We start from the raw sequence: 15415 nt of genomic DNA, 5'->3' as shown, positions 1-15415 counted from the left end.
CTCTGCCAGGGCAGAGCCCCATGTGATGCAAGACCCCTGGGAAAGGGCACCCACAACCACGGCACTCCGACCTCATAGGAGGTAGCTCAAGAGGGCCCTGTCGGCCACCCCTTCTTCCCACACACTTGGTGTGTGGGACTGGGATCACACGATGAAGCAGCCCCTTCACCCCTTCCCGAAGCATCTTTGTACTGTGTTTACCCCCAGATATCTTCCTTGGCCCATCACTCCTGTTGGAAAGAGGGTGTCTGGGAACTCCCCTTGGCATGGGAAAGAAGTACCAAAGGACACAGGAGGTGGGCTGGGGTGGTGTGTGGTAGGAGAGAGAGTGAAGTGAGAAAGATCTGCAGGAAGATTTGGCAGTTAGGACAGAGCCCTGGGTGGGAGCAAGAACAGAACCTCGGTGTGACTGAAGCTCAGGATGAACAGAGGAGGCAGGGCTCTCCTGAGGAACACCATGGTGACTAGTCGAATATATGGACCAGGGACATTGCCCAGGCTTTCAATGTGAGTGACTGGGAGGGCCGAGGGGCTGCTTACCAGGCAGGGGCTTCAGAACCTGCAAGGGTGCATTTGGAAGGGAAGTAGCCAGGTTGAAGACCTGCTTCCCCAGTGCCACAGTCTGGCAGGTCACCACCCTCTGATCTCTGCCTGTCTCTTCCACAGGCTGTGGACGGCATCGAGGTCTACAGCACCAAGATCAGCTGCAAGGTGACCTCCCGCTTTGCTCACAATGTCGTCACCACAAAGGCCATCAACAACGCAGATAAGGCCAAGGAGGTTTCCTTTGATGTGGAGTTGCCCAAGACAGCCTTCATCACCAACTTCACCTTGTGGGTGCCACCATGGCTGCTGACTCTGAGCTTGGCAGGGGGTTCTAGCCCAGGGTGACGTCTTCTTCCCCAAACTCTCTCTCCCTGCAGGACCATTGATGGTGTCACCTACCCTGGGAACATTAAGGAGAAGGAAGTCGCTAAGAAACAGTACGAAAAGGCTGTGTCCCAGGGCAAGACAGCTGGCTTGGTCAAGTAAGTGAGAACCCCCAGGGCTTGGGGAGAACTCTGGGCTGTGAAAGCCTTCAGAAATGCAGGCAGCAGCTATTATTATTGTTATAGCAAAATGTGCCCATGCTGGGCCCGGTGACACACGCCTGTAATTTCAGCAACTCAGTAGGCTGAGGCAGGAGGATCAGAAGTTCAAAGCGAGCCTCAGTAACTTAGCAAGACCCTGTCTTTAAATAAAAATGTAGGCTGGGGATATGGCTCAGTTGGTAGAGTGCCTGCCTTGTAAGCACAAGGCCCTGGGTTCAATCCCCAGCACTGCAAAAAATAAAAATGTAAAAAAAGGCTGGGGATGTAGTTCAGTGGTTAAGCACCCCTGGGTTCAATTCCTAGTGCTTTAAAAAAAAAAAAAAAAAAAAAAAAAAAAAAAATGCCTATAATATTTCATTGTTCCATTTTGAAGTTGGGACAACTGAAGCTCAGAATGGTTAAGAGACTTCCTAACCAAAGGCTGAGACCCAGAGCCAAGGAAGGATGGGCTTGTGCAATCTTTGGGGTAAGCACTGTCTCACACCCCATCCAGAGCCTCTGGGAGGAAGCTGGAGAAATTCACAGTCTCAGTCAATGTAGCCGCAGGCAGCAATGTCATCTTTGAGCTGACCTACGAGGAGCTACTGAAGAGGCACCAGGGAAAATACGAGATGTACCTTAAGGTCCAGCCCAAGCAACTGGTCAAACACTTTGAGGTAATCAACAGCTCCGGGTGGAACTTCAGGGGGAACAGGGAAGGGCCCCGAGGGCAGAGCTCAGAGCAGGGTCAAGAAGGCAAAAGCTGGAACCGGAGGCTATCGGGCTAAGTGAAATAAGCTAATCCTCAAAACCAAAGGCCATATGTCCTCTCTGATATGTGGATGTTAACACACAATAATGGGATGGGGGAGAATAGAAGCTCACTGGATCAGACAAAGGGGAATGAAGGGAAGGGAGGGGGATGGGAGTAGGAAAGACAGTGGAATGAAGGGGACGTCACTTTCCTATGTTCGTATATGAACACACGACCAGTGTAACTCCACATCATGTACAACCACAAGAATGGGGAGTTATACCCCATGTATATATGATATATCAGAATATACTCTACTGTCATGTATATTTAAAAAAAATAATAAAATAAAAATAAAAAAAGAAGAAGAAGGCAAAGGGTGTGGCCCCACCATTTGGCTATAGAGATTAAAATTCCTCTGACTATAGCAACTGGGGGCCACGGGGAAGAGGCTGAGCTGAACCCTCAGGGACAACACCACAGGGTGCCCTCTGCAGTGCTTGCAACTGGGGACAAGTGCATTTTACCTGCAGCAAAGCTGAAGGCCAAAAGAAATACATTAGTGGTGGAACTTGGGGACACACATGGCAGATAATAGAAACACTTTTGGGTCAGAGTGCCTTTCACAAGCCCCTGTGGTCACATTCCCAGTGGGGGTCACCAGGCTTAGCCTTCGGGACTGCCCTGGAGGGTCCCTGTACCATCATAGACCCATCTTATTTCCTTCGGTCTTGTCCCCGAGTTCAGCCTCTCTGCACTGTCACTGAGTGACATCTCCTTCCTTTGGTCATTTCAGATCGAGGCACACATCTTCGAGCCCCAGGGCATCAGCACACTGGATGCTGAGGCCTCATTCATCACCAATGACCTCCTGGGTAGCGCCCTCACCAAGTCCTTCTCAGGAAAAAAGGTGGTATAGATGCCTCTCAGACCTGGGGTGCAGGGGACAGGAATGCTGGTCCCAGCAGGACAGGCCTGCAGCCCAGAGATTGCTTACGCAAGCATGTGTTGGGGTCGGGGACAGCCATCAAGCTTCTTCCTTGGCCACCTGGGAGGTTGGAGGCTGTTGGAAATAACATGCCAAAGGAATTGGAGTCTCAGCTGCACTGGGGACTAGCTGAGAGAAGAACCATTTTATAAAGTCCAGCCCTATTCTACCTTGGAAATTGGACAGGAAGGGGTTACTGTCCCTGTTTTACAGATAAGGAGACTGAGGCTAGATCTGCTGACTCCACATCTTCCACAATGGGTGGAAGATTAATGAGAACCTCATTCTTGGTCCCCAAGGTCCTCAGCTATTTCAGGGACATTACTGGTCGTAGACAGTGAATAAATAAACGTTTAACTGGTTGTAGTGGCACATGCTTGTGATCCCAGCAACTCAGGAGTTTGAGGCCAGAAGATCATGAGTTCAAGGCCAGCCTCAGCAACTTAGTGAAGCTCTAGGCAACTTAGTGAGACCCTGTCTCAAAATAAAAAATAAAAAGGGCTGGGGATGTGACTCAGTGGTAAAGCATCCCTGGGTTCCATCTCCAATACTAAAATGAATAAATAAATAAACATTTATATAAACAACTAACCTCAGTCATGTAGGACCGCCAGGGTGAGTTGCAAGGTGCTCACACTGACAGCCACATTATTCCTCAGGGCAACATCCCTGCCTGGGTAGCAGAAGGGACCTCCACTCCCGTTCTCCTCCCTTCTCTCTCCCCGTTCCTCTAGCAACACGCAAAACCACCCAATATGAAGTTCCCTTACATGGGGCAACACTCTCTCCCCTCAGTGGCTTCTGGGTGCTGAACTTCAAGGTCGGCTAAGCATAAGGGTAGGAACCCAGTCAAAAGGGAGCTAAAAGACTGAATGAGAAAGTTGGCACCTTCCTAGGAGGCTCTGATCTCCCTCCCAGGAGGAGAGAGGTGTTCAGAGAGGCAGGGCACGGTGAGCAGCTGTATCCACGGGGACTGCCCTCCTCAGGGCTCCTCCCTGTGAGGGCTCTGTTGGGCTGTTTGCTAGTGGACAACCCTGGCCAAGCTGAGCAAGATCCTCCATCTCTGTCCCTCAGGGTCATGTGTCCTTCAAGCCCAGCTTAGACCAACAGCGCTCGTGCCCAACCTGTTCAGATTCCCTCCTCAACGGAGACCTCATCATCACCTATGACGTGAACAGAGAGTCTCCAGCCAACGTGCAGGTATGTGCCAATGGCTCCCTCGGGTGAGTTGGTTCAGCATCATGGCAGGGAGAGGGTGGGGGCCGCATCTAGCACCATCTCTCTCCATCTGCAGCCCCAGGCTGTTTCTCTACCTGACTTGGGACAGCTGATGATCCAGGGTTACATTCTCCCTGGGTGGCAAATATCTTTTACCTGCAAGAGAAGCCCATGTGCTGTGGCTAAGCCTCCGTCTTTCTCTCCCTTTTCCAGATTGTCAATGGCTATTTTGTGCATTTCTTTGCACCTCGAGGTCTTCCGGTGGTGCCTAAGAATGTGGTCTTTGTGATTGATGTCAGCGGCTCCATGGCGGGTCGGAAAATACAACAGGTTTGCTCCTCAGCACAAGGGGCAGAGTGTGAGGTGGAGGATTGTGGGGAGGGAGAGGTTGCTTTTTTAAATGGAGAATGCTAGTAGTTCTGGTGAAAGAGGAGGAGGTGGCAGGATATAAGAAGGTTCAAAGCCTCTGCCCACTTTGTGGGGAGAGTCTTAGTCAATGCTCTGTGGTGAGGACAGTAGGGGCTCTGGGACCCTTGGCCTGTGGAGAGACCTCACCTACTTCTTGTGTACTTGTCTCTCTCTTCCCCAGACAAGGGATGCCCTTCTCAAAATCTTGGACGATGTGAAAGAGAATGACTACCTGAATTTCATCCTGTTCAGTGGAGATGTGACCACGTGGAAAGACCGATTAGTCCAAGCCACTCCCGAGAATCTTCAGGAGGCCAGGGCCTTTGTAAAGAACATTCACGATAAAGGAAGTAAGAGCAGAGGGGAGAACAAACTTACTCCTCTCTCTGCTGAGCAGCATTTCCTTCCGGCCTTGTGTCAGAGCCTCTGCTGATCCCATCCCCGTGGACCTTTGTGTGGGGTAGAGGTGGAATGGATGGTCCGTGGGCATGGTCAAGGGAAATCATTCTTTCTGCTTCAAAACCCATGACCCTGGTGTCCCAAGAGTCCTAGCAAGATCAGGTCACAGCGCACCCTTCTTCTTGGTCCAGTTGCCTGTGGAAAATGACATCTATACTTCTCCCCTCTCCTCCCGACGAGTTCATCTGATTATTTTCCAAACTAACTTTATAATTGCCATATGCTTCTGTCCTTCCGGCAGCCCTCTTATCCCCGTGTGAAAGCATAAGTCATAGCTGGGTGCGGTGGCGTATGCCTGTAATCCCAGCAGATTGGGAGGCTGAGGCAGGAGGATCGTGAGAACCTCAGCAGCTTAGCGAGGCACTAAGCAACTCAGCGAGACTCTAAATCTCTAAATAAAATAGTGAAAAGGCCTGGGGATGTGGCCCAGTGGTTAAGTGCCCCCAGGTTCAATCCCCAGTGCCAAAAAAAAAAAGCATAAGTCATTTGTTCATTCACCCACTGATTCATTCAGAGAGTGTTACTGAGAAGCGGCATGTATGAGCCCACAGGATTCTTGGCACTTGAGCGGGGCCTTCTGTCCTGACCTACTCTGCTTGGGCATCCTCTGGCCTGGCACCCTGAGAACACTCTCCCACAGTGCTTTCTGTCTGTGTCACAGTGACCGACCTCAATGATGGACTGCTGAGGGGCATCAGTATGCTGAACAAGGCCCGGGAGGAAAACCTCGTCCCTGAGAGGAGCACCTCCATTGTCATCATGTTGACAGATGGGGATGCCAATTCTGGTGAGGGGCCTGGGTGGCTCTGAACCAGGGTGAGTGCCTGGTTACCCTCCTGGCTCTGAAGCTAGCTCACTGTAAGACCTCAGGCAGCTCTTCTCAGGGTCCCCCACAGATGGTGAGGCCCTTCACGGGCAGGACCCTGCCTCCCTCTGCCAGGGTTTCCCACCACCTGCCCTGGCAAGGGCTCATGGCGGTGCACAGGGTCCCCAGGGTGGTGGCTGGAATGTGAATACACCCCTCTACAGGTGAGAGCAGGCCTGAAAGGATCCAGGAGAACGTGCGGAATGCCATTGGGGGCAAGTTCCCCTTGTATAACCTGGGCTTTGGCAACAATCTGAATTTTAATTTCCTGGAGAGCATGGCCCTGGAGAACCAGGGGTTTGCCCGACGCATTTATGAAGACTCGGATGCTGACTTGCAGTTGCAGGTATGTCTCGTCTTGCACACCTCCAGGAATGAGGGACTCGCTACTTCCTCAGCTCCTCCTCTGTGTGACAATTTCAGGTATCAGAAGGAGCTTCCTGGGGCTGGGGTTGTGGCTCAGTGGCAGAGCGCTTGCCTAGTATGCATGAGGCACTGGGTTTGATCCTCAGCACCACAGAAAAATAAATAAATAAAGGTATTGTGTCCATCTACAACTAAAAATGTTTATATTAAAAAAAGAAAAGAAAGAGCTTCCTCTGGGGTTGAAATCTACCTCCGGTTGCCTCTTTTTTGGTGGGGGGCGGTACAAGGGATTGAACTCAGGGGCACTCAACCACTGAGCCACATCCCCAGCCCTTTTTTGTATTTTTTTAGAGACAGGGTCTCACTGAGTTGCTTAGACTTCACTAAGTTGCTGAGGCTGGCGTTGAACTCATGATCCTCCTGCCTCAGCCTCCCTAGCCACTGGGATTACAGCAATTGTGTCCCACTGTGCCCGGCTCTGGTTGCTCTTACCCATCAATCATGGTTCTCCTTTTCTCCTGGGCTACACGGAACAGACCTGCTCCTTCTGCAGGATTGCCAGATCAAATACAGGATAAATAAAAACTTTTGATAAGTAATGGATAATATTGATATAAATATGCTCCAGTATTGCATGGGACATGATATTAGCTTATTAGGGCCACTCTACAAAGTACATGGCCATAGACAGGTGGCTTAAACAACAGAAACTTCTCATCTCACAGTTCTGGAGGCTGTAAGTCCAAGATCCAGCTGGTGGTGGGCTGGTTCCCCTCGGAGGGCTGTGTGGGAGGGGTCTGTTCTAGGCTGCCCTTCTTGGCTCATCAGCAGTCATCTTCTCCCTGCGCCCTGGTGTGTGTCTGTGTTCCGTTTCCCCTTTTTATAAGGACACAAGTCATATTGGATCAGAGCCCACTCTAATGACCTCACTGGACTATGTGTGTAAGGAGTCTACCTCCAAATATGGTCACATTCTGAGGAACTGAGGGCTGTGAACTTGGGGAACACAGTACACAATTCAACCCATAACAGGCATACTTATTTAAAAAAAAAAAAAAAAAAGGTTTTTATCTGACTCTGATTTCACTGAGAATCCGGTGCTGTGTTTCTTTCTCCTTCTTTGCTGCACCTGGCAGTCTCCCCCTGGCATCTCTAGCTCTGCATGTGGACCCGATGCCTCCCTCCCATCTGTCTGACACACAGCACCCCTCCAGCTAGGCAGCCTCTCTACCCTTTCTTTATTCCTTCTTTCATTCCAACCAACATTTCTTGAATACTTTTATTTTTTATTTTTTTGGTCTGGGGATTGAACTCCGGGGCACTCAACCACCGAGCCACATCCCAGCCCTATTTTGTATTTTATTTAGAGACAGGGTCTCGCTGAGTTGCTTAGGGCCTCGCCAAGTTGCCGAGTCTTGAACTCATGATCCTCCTGCCTCAGGCCCCCGAGCCGCTGGGATTACAGGGGTGTCCCACCATGCGCAGTTCATTTCTTGAATACTTTCTATGTGCCAAAAACTCTGTCCCTTCCTCCTTTTGCAAAAACTATTTTCTTAGTTGATGATGAACCTTTTATTTATTTATATGTGGTGCCGAGGATGGAACCCAGGGCCTCACACATGCTAGGCAAGCGCTCTGCCACTGGGCTACAACCGCAGCCCCTCTGTCCCTTCCTTCTATTCTTCCAGTCTCTATGGGGGAGGGGAGGGAGGGCACCCATACACTGAAGGACCCAACCAAGGCCACACAGAAGTAAAAACCAGGAGGCAGGACCCACTCAGCCCCAGGGGTCCGGATGCCATGTCATGGCATCTTGAGAGTCAGCCCCATGCTGGCCCTGGGGTCCTGAGATGACCAGATCTCTGACCTGGACTCCAGGGCTTCTACGAAGAGGTGGCTAACCCGCTGCTGACAGGCGTACAGATGGAGTACCCCCAGAATGCCATCCTGGACCTCACCCAGAACAGTTACCAGCACTTCTACGACGGCTCTGAGATCGTGGTGGCTGGGCGCTTGGCAGATGAAGACGTGAACAATTTCAAGGCAGATGTGAAGGGCCAAGGGGTAAGCAGGGACCTGGGGCCTAGAAGGGTCAGCACTGATGGACTCCAGCCCTCAAAACCCTCACCTCCTCTCAACCCCCACCCCAGGCCTTCAATGACCTGACCTTCACAGAAGAGGTGGACATGAAGGAGATGCAGGAGGCCCTGAAGGAGAGAGACTACATTTTTGGGAACTACATTGAGCGGCTCTGGGCCTACCTCACCATTGAGCAGCTGCTGGAGAAACGGTGACCTTGGCCCACCGTTCACAAAACCCAGGCCCTACGCTGGGTACCTGGCACTGCGTGGCACCTATCTGTGCCTGCCCCGTGCCTCGCACTGAGGAAGGGTACCCCCATGCCCGTCCCCGTTATTTTGCCCTCTTCTTGGAAGAGGAAGGAAATGTGTACCTGTCATCCTGAGGCTCAAGCAGATGGGCTCTGCTGAGGCCAGCAGCCTGACAGGTCCTCGAGGATGGGAGCAGCCTCTGCACCCAGCTCCCCGCATCCGGCATGACCCAGTGACAGTGACGCTGAACAAAACCGAAGGCTGGATCTAGGCCCCAGTGCCCAGAGGGCGGAGCTGGGCCCACTGTAGAGGGCAGTGCCCATCTTCTTTGAGATGGGGTCTGGCCCATCTGAGCACTTGACACACGGAAACTGTCATGTACGGTCACTGCAGTGGTCATTTCCAGCTCCTTATATGTTACAAGTGGGGAAACAGGCCCAGAAAGGAAACAGAGTTTGTCACATGCTCCAGGGGCTGGTGAATCCGTCTCTTCTGAGCCACAGCAGACTCTGCTTTGGGCACCCCCATTGTGGGAATTGGGGAGAGGGGGGTCCCTGGCTAATTCTGGGAATCCTGGTCTGGTTATGGGAGTCAGTAAAGGGGAAGGCGGGCAGGGGCTGTTCTCTGGGCTGACCCGAGTGGCTTCCACTTCACAGCAAGAAGGCCCATGGGGAGGAGAAGGAGCGCCTCACAGCCCAGGCCCTGGACCTGTCCCTCAAGTACCACTTTGTGACTCCACTGACCTCCATGGTGGTGACCAAGCCTGAGGACAACGAGGACCAGACAGCCATTGCCGACAAGCCTGGGGAAGGTGGGCACAGAGAGAAGAGGCTAGAACCCAGAGGCCTCCCTCTAGGAACTTGAGTCCAGGAACCCAACAGAGGAGCTGGCCAGGCCAGGGAGACCAGAATTCCTGAAGAGGGGCAGGTCAGGGGGCACTAGAAGAGAGACTGGCCAAGGGATCAGGAAGGTGGTGTGGCAAGAGTGAAGCAGTCAGTCAGGTATAGTGGTGCACACCTGTAATCCTAGCCACTCTGGAGTCTGAGGCAAGAGGATCATAAGTTCAAGGCCAGCCTTGGCACCTTAGTGAGGCCATATCTAAAAAAAAAAAAAAAAAAAAAAAGGCCAGACTGTAGCTCAGTGGTGGAGTCTCCCTGGGTTCAATCCCCAGGACCACACACACACACACACACACACACACACACACACACACAGATATGTGTATAGATAGGTAGATAGAGAATAGATAGATAGATAGATAGATAGATAGATAGATAGATAGATAGATAGAGCAAGAGAAAGAGAAAGAGAGAAGCAGTTAGCAGGGACAGTGGGGTGTGGGGTAAATAGGAACCTCTAAGTCTCTCAAGGGATGGAGTCAAGGAGACACACTGTCCATTGGTCATTTCAAAGAAGGGACTTAGGCCACAGCATGAAAGGGCTCAGTTAGACAATTAGCACTTCCAATCTGAGAGTTAGGCCTGGAGCAGGTTACTAGGCACCTGAGGATTGTGAGAAAAAGAGGCCCTGAGAACTGGAGTTTAGGATCAAGCCTCCTCAACCAGATCCCAGACTGCACTCTTCAGGGGTCCCAAATGCCCATTGTTAACTGGGCGCAGAATACGGGGCTTGACATTGAGAGGCAAAGTTAGCAAATAGTGGGCCGGGCCAGGCCAGGTCTCTGTCTTCCAGGAGTTCTTGGTTCTAAGAGACACTCTGGGGACAAAGCTTGCTGCTGGCCAGAAGCAAGCTCTGGCTCCTGCTCAGGCCACTGGACTTGACCAGTAGTCTATGGCTTCTAACACATTTCTCCTCTTCCTTCCTCACTGTACCTGGTGATGCAGAAGATAAGCTTCAGCCAGCGATTGGGTGGGCAACCTGGGATGGGAAGGAGACAGATCCCAAGATGTCTCTCCAAGCCAGTGGGGACATTCAGCTCAGAGTCAGGGGAGGCTCAGCACATCTGGGCTCAGGTCCAGCTCGTCATTGCCAACTCATGAGTGACCATGGACCAGACTCTGTTCCCCTCTGAGCCTCAGGCCTCCCCTCAGTTTCTTAGGAGTGGCTTTCTCTGCCCAGGGCGAGATAATCAGTCTGAGAGTATTCTGTGACCTGTAAAAACTAGCAATTTAGCACATCAGGCAGTTCTACTCCATTCCCCAGCAACCACCCAAGGGATTCCTTTTATGAATCACATTTTATAGTGAGGAAACAAGCACAGAGAGGTTAAGTCTATTTGCTCAAGGATTCAGTAGGTAGCTGATCTAGGACTTAGGCCTGGGTAGCCTGGGCCCAGTACCCATGCGGGAAATCGCTGGCAATTGGGGTACTCTGCACCTCTCTCACTGTAAAATTGGAACCTCACCCCACACCAGCCCACCATCTCCAGGCAGGACATTTTCCTCACCTGCCAGCCTGCCCCACCTGTATCGATAAGGAGCATGTCAGGGTGGGCCACCACATTCCCCTGAGAGCAGCCCTGGCAAACATAGTCACTGGCACAAGCACGTTCACGTGTACATTTGTGTATATGTGCATGCATGTGTGTACCCATAAGAGGTAGGTGTTTTACTACTGAGGAGCAACAATCTGGGTTCGACCTACGCCAACTAAGGCCTGGAAAGGCCAAGGGTGGGGACAGATGTCTGCTGTGAGTATTACTCAAGAGAGAAAAACTGGTGACTTGATGGTTTTCATTTTAGCCACATAAAAATGCAATACTCCCGGGCTGGGATTGTGGCTCAGTGGTAGAACACTTGCCTAGCACATGTGAGGCAGTGGGTTGGATCCTTAGCACCACATTAAAACAAACAAACCAACCCCCAAAAACAAATAAAATAAAGGCGTGCTATCCAGCTACAACTCCAAAAAAATAAAAAAATCTTAAAAATGCAATGCTCTTAGCATTAAAGCGACACCCCTATCACCTCCAGCCCTGTAAAGGGGTTTCCTGGGCATGTGCCCATTTATAAAGCCTCAACTTTGGTGGTCACATTCCCATTTTCTATATGCTGGAGTTAGGATCCCACTGGGGACCAGTAACCCCAAGACAGGCATAAGGCACATAGTTGAGCAGGAGGGAACCCCAAGACTGCTCACAACTGCCATTTGGTTTCTTTTTAGCTGTATCTGTGACCCCTTCCATGGCCTACCTTGGTAAGTATTTGCTGCCTGCTGTAGCCATCTCTGCTGCCCCATTCCCCTTCCTGATCTTTCCTGAATCAGTGAAGACAGGCAGATGGGCAAGGTGTCCTGCAGAGATTGGAGGGTGGCAGGGGAGGGGGAGGAATGGGGGAGTATTCCTGGCCCTCCCCAGGGCTGTTCACTTGGCTCTGTCCTGTCTTTGCTCCACAGTTGGCTACCAGCCTCCTCAAAATCCCTACTACTATGGTGAGTTCCCTGGGTCCTCCTGGGACAAGGCTCAGGATCTTGAGTATAGTGTTCTTGCCTACCTGGAAGTCCAGCCCACTGGGGCCAGGAGGCCAGAGGAGGCCCCTGGGACAGTGAGAGGCCCTGGGAAAGCCAGCCCCTTCTTTAATGTGCCCTCAGTCGATGGGGACCCTCACTTCATCATCCAAGTCCCAGAAAAAGATGATACCCTCTGCTTCAACATTGATGAAGACCCGGGCACGGTGCTGCGCCTCATCCAGGACCCAGTCACAGGTGGGGGCTGCAGGCCGGGGTTCTTCCTGGGGAAGTCTGGAGCTGTCAGGCTGATGTAGGACAGATGAGTCTGGACGCTGAGGAATTTTCGGGAAGGAGGTTTATTTTAGGCTGTGGCAGTCCAGAGGGGGCTCATGCTTAAAAATCTCTAGACCCTGAAGCTGGAAATTTCTTTAGATTTATACTCAGTGGGATGGTTACATGATAGTTCCATATTCTGAGGCTAGACAGAAATTTTATAGGTTTTTTTTTTTTTTCCCTGCAAACCTGGCATTTACAAAAAAGAGGAAGCTAAAAACCATATGCCCTCTGCAGAAGTTTTTACTGATATCCTATTGACACCCTTTGTAAAAATCTTTCTGACAAGAAGAGAAACTTAATTATGGCAAGGGTTTTTTGGGCCAGGGTATCTGGTCTACTTCAAGGTGGGCTCAGGAACCAGGTCTCCTTCCTCTGCCCTGTAGCTTATTCATCTTCATATGCTGAGAACTCTAGGAGCAGAAGGTGGGGGAGGGGGGCTGCAAGCCAGACTAAGTCCCCAGTGCTAGTAGAGAGGGCTAGAGGAAACCGGTAGCCTGGTGCTGGGGGCAGGACCCTGCCTGACTCTGGAGAACAGTTTTTTCTCTGAAGAACATTCTCAGACCCAGGCAAGAGGTATATCCACAATATCCCAGCACAATATAGATCTGAAGTGTCCAGGAGCAGACAGGGCTGGGCTCTGATGTCCTGGTCTTTCCTTGGGGTCCCAACCTGCCACCCTTCCATAGGTGTGGTTAAAGGGGAAGGTTCTCCTTCAAGGCCAGCCTGAACTCAAAAGGTCTCGCTGGTCTCTGTCCCTGCCCCATCCCTCTGGCAGGTCTCACTGTTAACGGGCAGATCATTGGAGACAAGAGAGACAGCTCTGCCTCCAACACCAGAAAGACTTATTTTGGGAAACTGGGCATTACCAACACTCAGATGGACTTCCGGATGGAGGTGACAACAGAGAAGATCACCCTGTGGAATGGGGCTGGGTCAAGCACTTTCAGCTGGCTGGACACAGTTGCAGTCACACAGGATGGGTAAGGTCCTCCAGCTAGGAATCTAAGGGATGCAGCAGCCTGAGGGAAGGGGGACTCTTGAGGGATTTGTACCAATCCCAAGACCAAATATCCACAGGTCATAGGAGAGACTGGTAGCCTCAGAGTTCAGTCCCTCGGGGAAGGTGACCACAGTGCCCCCCAGCCAACACCTGGGGACCATATCAGAGGCAGAATTAGCAGCTGGATAGTTTGTAGAACTCTCTGTGAGACAGGCTGGCTGGATAAAATCATTAGATGAAAACCATGCTGGGTGGTATACATCTATAGTCCCAGCTGCTCAGGAAGCTAAGGGGAGAGGATCTCTTGAGCCCAGGAGTTTGAGACCAGCTTCAGCAGCTTCAAAAAAAGAAAAATAAAGTCGGGCACAGTGGTGAATGACTGTAATCCCAGTGGCTCAGGAGGTTGAGGCAGGAGGATCACAAGTACAAAGCCAACCTCAGCAACTTAGTGAAGCCCTAAGCAACTCAGTGAGACCCTGTCTCTAAATAAAATACAAAAAAAGGGCTGGGGATGTTGCTCAGTGGTTAAGTGCCCCTGAGTTCAATCCCCGGTACCATTAAAAAATAAAATAAAATAAAATAAAAACAACAACAAAGAAAAAACAAAAACAAATGAACAAACAAAAAATATTAAATAAAAATTTAAATTAAAAAAAAAAACATTAGGTAATAATAACAACTACCCCCACTCACATCTTCCCCGGCTAAAGCTGTTAATTTCCAAGTTCCTTAGCCTTTTTTATCTTCAGATCCCCCAGAGCCTATTGGGTAGGACAGGAATGCTACTCCCACTGAAGACTCAGAGAAAGGGTGCAACCTACCCAAGGTCACACAGGAAGTCAGTGGCTGAGCTGGAGCCCCAGGCCTCTGGACTCCCAGGATGGCCCTCTCTCCTGCTTAGAGAAGAGTCAAGCTGCACTCTGTGGAGGGTGGCAGGCACGAGGCATCCTCTTTCCAGCACTCCTGAGGCAGTGCCTGGAATCTGTGCTCTTAGCTGCCATGTGCTCAAAAGACCTTGCTAGATGCCCTTGATTCAGATGACCTCGGTTGTGGCCAAGAACTCCACAGCCACCTCTTCTTCTCTCTAGGCTATCCCTGACAATCAACAGGAAGAAGAACATGGTGATCTCCTTTGGCGATGGGGTGACCTTTGTGGTTGTCCTGCACCAGGTGTGGAAGAAACTTCCAGATCACCATGACTTTTTAGGCTTCTATGTGGTGGACAGTCACCGGATGTCAGCACAGACACATGGGCTGCTAGGTATGGAGTGTTCGGAAGGCAGGCTACTCAGGCCATGTGGCAGCATGGGAAATACATGCACAGGCTGTCTTAGTCACGCTGGGCCCAGCTCATGACGCCCCATCAGCTGTTCAGCCTCTGCATCAATCCTGAAAGGCCAGAGGCCACGTCACCCATGGTCATGCAGGGGCTGACAGGGTGTGTTTTCATTTCCAGGACAATTCTTCCACCCCTTTGACTTTAAAGTGTCTGACATCCACCCAGGCTCTGATCCCACAAAGCCAGACGCCACAATGGTGGTGAAGAACCATCGGCTGACCGTCACAAGGTGAGGGGACACCTCGGGCCCCCTCACCCTGTCCAGCAACAAGACAGGAAGAAAGAGCGCTCTCTGCCCAGATGTATTTGCCTGGAGGGCTCTTGTTCTCTATGGGGGACTCTTGTTTTGGATGTCTTGACCCCCTTTAGGCCCCTCCCAATCAGGGAAAAGCCCAACCTCGGCTCCCTAGAAAGAATAATCACGTGACCTCATTCTTGGCCAAAGAGTTATAGACTCTTCAAATTTCTAAATTCTTAGGGCTTGGGGATTTGGCTCAGTGGTAGAGCATTTGCTCGGCATCTGTGCAACCCTGGATTCAATTCCCAGCACCACACACACACAAAGGATTTCTAAACTCACAACTGTACCCAGTCTTAGACTCATGCCACAGCCATCTTGACTAACTATGCACCTCTCTCTTTTCTCCCAGGGGTTCCCAGAAAGACTACAGAAAGGACGCCAGCACTGGCACAAAGGTCGTCTGCTGGTTTGTCCACAACAATGGGGAAGGCTTGATTGATGGTGTCCACACTGACTATATTGTTCCCAACCTGTTCTGAGTAAACATGCCACCTCCTATTGAGATTGGAACAGGAGCATAGGCTGGGGCCTGTGGGAGGGCCTGGGACAATAAAGCCCAACATGGAAACCAGA

The 15415-nt window shown here is 51.1% G+C and overlaps 1 protein-coding gene and 1 long non-coding RNA gene across 2 annotated transcripts in view; one reads left to right on the top strand and one right to left on the bottom strand.

Annotated features, from left to right (window-relative positions):
• LOC306646907 overlaps positions 1–5544 on the bottom strand; it is a 12333-nt gene extending 6789 nt beyond the window's left edge. The window contains exon 1 of the long non-coding RNA XR_013759998.1: positions 4817–5544. This is a non-coding gene — a long non-coding RNA (uncharacterized lncRNA). The remainder of the gene's footprint in view (positions 1–4816) is intronic.
• The window catches only part of ITIH3 (inter-alpha-trypsin inhibitor heavy chain 3), a 16373-nt gene extending 958 nt beyond the window's left edge, over positions 1–15415 (top strand). The window contains exons 3-21 of the mRNA XM_079115755.1: positions 667–833; positions 924–1028; positions 1585–1747; positions 2621–2734; positions 3887–4012; positions 4244–4360; positions 4620–4788; positions 5559–5684; positions 5927–6108; positions 8007–8192; positions 8279–8418; positions 9115–9269; positions 11582–11614; positions 11813–11848; positions 12008–12121; positions 12978–13182; positions 14291–14463; positions 14659–14770; positions 15192–15415. Of these exons, the coding sequence (XP_078971881.1) occupies positions 667–833; positions 924–1028; positions 1585–1747; positions 2621–2734; positions 3887–4012; positions 4244–4360; positions 4620–4788; positions 5559–5684; positions 5927–6108; positions 8007–8192; positions 8279–8418; positions 9115–9269; positions 11582–11614; positions 11813–11848; positions 12008–12121; positions 12978–13182; positions 14291–14463; positions 14659–14770; positions 15192–15321 (2553 nt within the window). The 3' untranslated portion in view covers positions 15322–15415. The remainder of the gene's footprint in view (positions 1–666; positions 834–923; positions 1029–1584; positions 1748–2620; positions 2735–3886; positions 4013–4243; positions 4361–4619; positions 4789–5558; positions 5685–5926; positions 6109–8006; positions 8193–8278; positions 8419–9114; positions 9270–11581; positions 11615–11812; positions 11849–12007; positions 12122–12977; positions 13183–14290; positions 14464–14658; positions 14771–15191) is intronic.

Source organism: Sciurus vulgaris, assembly GCF_902686455.1.
Source record: "Sciurus vulgaris genome assembly, chromosome: 16".
NCBI lineage: Eukaryota > Metazoa > Chordata > Mammalia > Rodentia > Sciuridae > Sciurus > Sciurus vulgaris.
The sequence above is the reverse complement of the archived record's forward strand: the minus strand, read 5'-3'. Positions and strand labels throughout refer to the sequence as shown.